General features: G+C 35.8%; 1 protein-coding gene across 1 annotated transcript; it reads left to right on the forward strand.

Annotated features, from left to right (window-relative positions):
• Window positions 1–626: 626 nt before the first annotated feature.
• LOC107920737 (TVP38/TMEM64 family membrane protein slr0305) lies at window positions 627–5,155 on the forward strand. Its single transcript, XM_016850585.2, has 7 exons — window positions 627–1,227; window positions 2,176–2,228; window positions 2,555–2,647; window positions 2,733–2,956; window positions 3,617–3,683; window positions 4,544–4,651; window positions 4,892–5,155. The coding sequence occupies exons 1-7, from the start codon at window positions 813–815 to the stop codon at window positions 4,913–4,915; spliced, it is 984 nt and encodes a 327-aa protein (XP_016706074.1). The 5' UTR covers window positions 627–812; the 3' UTR covers window positions 4,916–5,155.
• Window positions 5,156–5,489: the final 334 nt, after the last annotated feature.

The following is a 5,489-nucleotide window of genomic DNA, read 5'->3' on the forward strand; positions in this document are numbered from 1 at the left end:
TGCGAGAATCCTTAATTGTTGGGAGTTAGGCTGACTTAGGTGTGTTTGAAATGATAGAATTGCCTAAGGCCGCATGGATTGTGAGACTAAAATTCTAGCCTCGTAACATTTGCACCAACAACTAGATCGAGAGATAATTCAAATGTGTGTGTAAAAGGAATTTTAATAAAATTGTTTTATGACTTTAAAATTTAATATTTAAAAGACACTTGGCATGACTTGATTGGCCAATTTTTTTAAATGTCAATTAAGTTTTAAACCAAAATCTATAACCAAATGATAATTTAACTATTAAATTGGGAAAAAAATTTAAATAACAAAGCTAAAAATTGGATATAGGTCAAAGGCCAAATTGTGAGTTAAACCGTCAAAAAAAACTCTGCCAAGAACGAAATTTCTAACTAGTAATTTCGCTCGAACAAAGGGTTTTTCAACTATTCTACTCTATTCCATTCGATGATCAAAATCGTAATATTAATATTGAAAGAAAAACTAAACTATAATCTATTCATCGAGTGTTTATCTAGTAAAAATAATCGTAATAAAAAAAAGTAATTGAAAGGAAAAATAAGTGGAAAGTAATTGTACTGTTAATAAAGAGGGAAAAAACTAATCTTCTACGATGATCGTTTTTGGCATAAAGAGAAAGACGTGGCATGATGTGAGGCAGACAATTTCGGAACCACAATTTCATGCCTACGCCATTGTTTTTCACTGCCTCAAACAAAACAAAACCAGCTTCAGACTTGAGCTGAGGCACTAACGCCTTAACTTGTGTTGCGTTGGCCTTGTTATATCCCACTCTCCTTAAAATGCGCACCCTCCTTACCTTGAGACCTCCGTCCATTTCTTCTTGTTATTTTCCTCCTCCTCCTTCCAATTCTTTTATCTATAGCTGCTTTAGACCCAACAAGCGTTTCCACTTATTCAAGACTTGTTCTTCTCTCAGACAATCTAAGAAGCAGCGGTCCCTTCAGAAGACTCCATCCAATGCTCCACAGAGTCTGAGATGGTTCCTCAACCCTAAAGGTGATGATGACGAGAAGCTCAAAGGGGATGGTGACGGTGATGGTAATAATGGAGAGATGGAAGGCGACACTGCACTTAAAGGTACCCTTTTGGCTGGAGTTTTACTTGTGGGTGTTGTTGGTGGATTTGCTACTGTCGGGTATGTCTACAAGGACCAGATCAATGCTTTCTTGAACCAGTTCTCCACTTTCATTGAAGGTGTGTCTTCATCATAGCCACACCCTTTTTCAGAATTCATCTGTTTGGTCTTACTGTTTTTTTTGTTAATTGAGCTCTTTGATAATTTAACTTTGGAATTGGGGTCGGTTTATTTCGATAATTATGTAGATTTGCCTATTTAGTTTGCCTTAGCATTTGAAGGTCTAAGCAATCTAGGCTTTCTATGATTTGGAATTACATAAAAAGGAATTTCTTCCAAATGATGCGGCTGAAATAGCTTGCGCTAGACACCACCTTATCCTTACTCTTCCCCATGACCCCATCATCAGATAACTTCATCCAAATACGTAAATTAACTCGGCACTTCTGGTTTACAAGAAATGAATGTTGTCAATATTGAGCGCTGGCCACTGCTATGCATCATCTCACTGTTAAAAGAACATTTTCTGGTTCATGTTCATCCATTTATGTCTTTAAACCTTCTTTGCTTTCAGTAGTTTCTCAGCCGAGCTAGGCTAAAATAATCAAGGAACGAGTGTTGCTTGTTATTATTATTATTTTTGGACTGTTAATTGAGGTGATATTTTGTCATTTCTTCCCTATGGTGGAGAGACTTGTCTCCTTGGGTATGTGAGGTAATTGGTGGTTAAAGATTATTTGTAACATAAGTTCTTTTTGTGGTCAGTGCTGCGGGTAAATTTATATTTTACATGTAGCTTCTTAACCACCAAAAAAATATTGACACTGTAATTCAAGTGATACTAAGGCATTTACGGTTTTGCCTTTGAAGTTTACCTGCATTGTGGAAACTCCTTTACTGGCATATGGTGTGCTTACAGGGTCCTATAACTTCATTTATCCTTTTTCTGGAATGAATTTCAGATTAGACTAGTAAAACATGCTTATTAATGTGGACTGATGCTTTCTTTCTTTTATTTAATGAACAAGCCCTAGAATTTTAATGGTAGAGGTTCCTTCGATTAACAGGTTATGGACCTGCTGGATATGCTTTGTTTGTAGCAGTTTATGCAGGATTGGAAGTAAGTGTTTATTACCACCTTTAGTGGTTACCTCTTTTATTTTGTTCTATTTGAAGCCCAGCATTGAGCTATTTTGTTTTCTAGACTTTTATGCAAGTTAATGATGAGTACATTTTCGTTAGAGGTAATAGAGTTGATAATTTAGGTGTTTTCTCTTCTCTTGCTTGTAATTTGCATTGTCTCCTGAAATATGTACAATATGTATGTCATTGCAAATCTCTCTTTTTCTGTCTGCCTTCATTGTCTTTTCTTTTTGGACTTCTACTTAAATATATTTGTAAGTTGCTGTTTCTGAGAGCAACCCTTGTCATTTTGTAATATTGTAGGTCCTTGCTATTCCTGCCATTCCATTGACTATGTCTGCTGGTCTTCTTTTTGGCTCTATCATTGGCACCATTTTAGTCTCTATCAGTGGAACTGTAAGTTTGTTCTCTTCCAAACACAAAAGAGGAGAGAATGTGAGTGCACTGAATTTTATGCATTAATATTCTTTTAATATTTTAGGTGGCCGCAAGTATTGCCTTTCTGATTGCTAGATATTTTGCTCGTGAGCGTATACTAAAACTGGTAGAGGGGAACAAAAAGTTCCTTGCAATTGACAAAGCAATTGGAGAAAATGGCTTCAGAGTGGTTACCCTCCTTCGATTGAGCCCTTTGCTCCCATTTTCACTGGGGAATTATCTCTATGGATTAACATCTGTGAAGTTTGTGCCATATGTTTTGGGAAGGTTTGCTTGATCTTCCAACTGATATGTGTGCTTGCTTTTGATATTTGTTGTGATGTTTGAATACCATTAAAAAGATTTTCATTATTCATTAATTTTTTAACTAATTGCATCTACCTCTAACTTACATAAGCTTTTTGCAAATTTTTGTTGTTAAAGAAAATCAATATTTATTAGCATGAAAAAGAAGGGCTAGGATTATTCTAAATGTTTCTAGCTATGCTCTTTTTGCAACTACAGTTTTACAAAATTCTCCTCTCTATTTGACTGAAATTCATGTTGCAGAATATAGGTTTCTGCTGGTATGATTGACCACTGCACAGCATTTTCCTGTATAAATTACAATAGTCCTGAAAAGATTTAGTTTTCTGTTTAAAGAACTCGCTGGAATCATCAAAATGTGGTATAGAATTCCAAATAGCTTTACATGACGTTTGCCTCAAGTGGATGGAGTTTTGAAAAGGGGTCCCTGGTTTTCAATCATGAGAGGACAAAGGGACCTAAAAGAATAATCATTTAGCCTATGGCTTTCTATGATTTAAAGGCTGGATTATGACGGAAATACCTATTTGATGTTTGGTAGAACTCCTGAAATAGTAGTTTTCTAAAACTCTACATGCTATCCACTTTTTGCTCCAAACTGAACTAATATTTGTCATGCAGTTGGCTCGGGATGCTTCCAGGGACATGGGCTTATGTCAGTGCTGGTGCATTTGGTCGAGCAATTATTGTAAGTTTTCATTTTTTTTCCTTTGCTAGTTACCTACATGATCAAGTTTTTAGTCATTCAAACTTCATATCTTCTTCCAAGTCCTTGCACCTATTTTCCCTTTTCTAATTTTATCATCTTAAATTTACCGGCTCTCATTTAACCAATACTACTTCCTAGCTTATTATGGTTCTTTCCTAGGCAGTTCTACAAGTATCTACTACTTGTCTACCTAAACATCAAGCAAGAGTATTATTTCTGTTAGGATGAGAACAATTTTGAGCTAGAAAATTGGTGTTTGTCATTTATGAGGTTCTCCAACAGTGACACTGAAATGTTGTCTACTGCTCAGCTTGTCCAAAGCCATAATCTGAAACTAATTGGTATTTGCTATGTGAATTTATTTTCTCTTTAAGATCAGTTAAAAGGCTTTTATTTTCTGAAACATCTAAGAAACCCTGATATGTTTTTATGGCCTAAACCAATGTATTTTTATCTACTGCTAGCTTTCCTACTTGACTAAAAACAATGCTTTGTATGAGCATTCCTTGGTCTATGTTTTGATGGCCAGACCATCCTCTCTCAATTTATCATCTACCTTATAACAATTACTGCATCTTCATTTAAGTTCTCACTCATCGTTCTATTTGAATGGCTACACAGTTGAAAAATATTTTTGCTACCCAACAACTTCAGTTGTGCTGATTCTTTGAGTCAATACCAATTTGGGTTTTCATCCCTACATTCATTTTAGGTCCTATGAATGTCTTAAAATTTTCATTGAGTGGTGGTGTTTTTTGTTATGATTAGCCTCTCGTACAATTGCTGGCGTTATGTTTTATCAAATTGATTTTCTTTTCTCCATTTGTGAAAACTTTCAGCAAGAGGAATCAGATTTTGGGTTTGGTGGAGGAAATGGTATATTGACACTTGGACTTGGACTATTGGTCACTGCTATAGCTGCAGCTTATGTAACGCAGCTTGCAAAGGTAATGTCATTTGGTTACCTTTTCAGACTGTTGACCTTTCTATTTGCCTATGTTCATATTATCAGTCCAAATTTCATTTGACAACTTACTTCCAATTCCGTGAGGTATGGTGACAGGTGACATTTAGGATTAGCGGTTGCTTAAATCATTTGATGGATAATCGGAATTGAAAATGAATCATGTTGTGACTCCATTGGAGTTAATTATCTGATATCTGTTGCCTGGATTGTGATGGTGCAGGATGCTGTAAAAGATATTGAGTAAGCATCAGGAGTTGATTTCTAGTTACGTTGATGACAGTGTAGTTGAAAATTGTAAGCATGTACATCAAAACCAATTTGTATCTAATACTCTGAATTTTACCTTTTAGTGAATGTACCATCCTTTTTTTTTTACACAAAGCATTAGCAATGACTTTAAGTTGGATTGAGGCACGCCCTGCGTACCCTGAATTATGTAAACTAGGTATTGTATGAAAGATAGATGGAAGCATATTTCCTGTAACTATTGCATTGTGACTAACAAAGTACAATCTCGGATACATGGAAGCATATTTTTGTAGGCAGGAACGTTATTTTTCTTTCTTCTTTAATATTTGTTTTTTAATAGCCAATTAAAAATCGGCCGGGAGAAGAAGGTGTTGAGAGGAGGTCAGACTCTCTCTTGGGAGAAATCTTTGAAGTGTCGTCCATTTAAGAGCCAATGGACCCTTAATGGAAGGTATTGTCCTCGTGTCAGGGTTTGTCTTTGGCCTGTGGAGAGGTGCTATACAGTTCACGAAGGGAGGCGTCTGTTAAACTACAAGAAACTAAGATAATGAAGAAATCAAGAAGAGAAC

The sequence above is a fragment of the Gossypium hirsutum genome, chromosome D13, assembly GCF_007990345.1.
Source record: "Gossypium hirsutum isolate 1008001.06 chromosome D13, Gossypium_hirsutum_v2.1, whole genome shotgun sequence".
NCBI classification, from domain to species: domain Eukaryota; kingdom Viridiplantae; phylum Streptophyta; class Magnoliopsida; order Malvales; family Malvaceae; genus Gossypium; species Gossypium hirsutum.

Bases quoted from the DNA above. Each gene is read 5' to 3' on its own strand.
- LOC107920737 (XM_016850585.2), top strand. From the start codon at position 813: ATGCGCACCCTCCTTACCTTGAGACCTCCGTCCATTTCTTCTTGTTAT. The intron at 1,228-2,175 runs GTGTGTCTTCAT...TTCGATTAACAG, and splicing joins GTTCTCCACTTTCATTGAAG to GTTATGGACCTGCTGGATAT. The intron at 4,652-4,891 runs GTAATGTCATTT...GTGATGGTGCAG, and splicing joins ATGTAACGCAGCTTGCAAAG to GATGCTGTAAAAGATATTGA.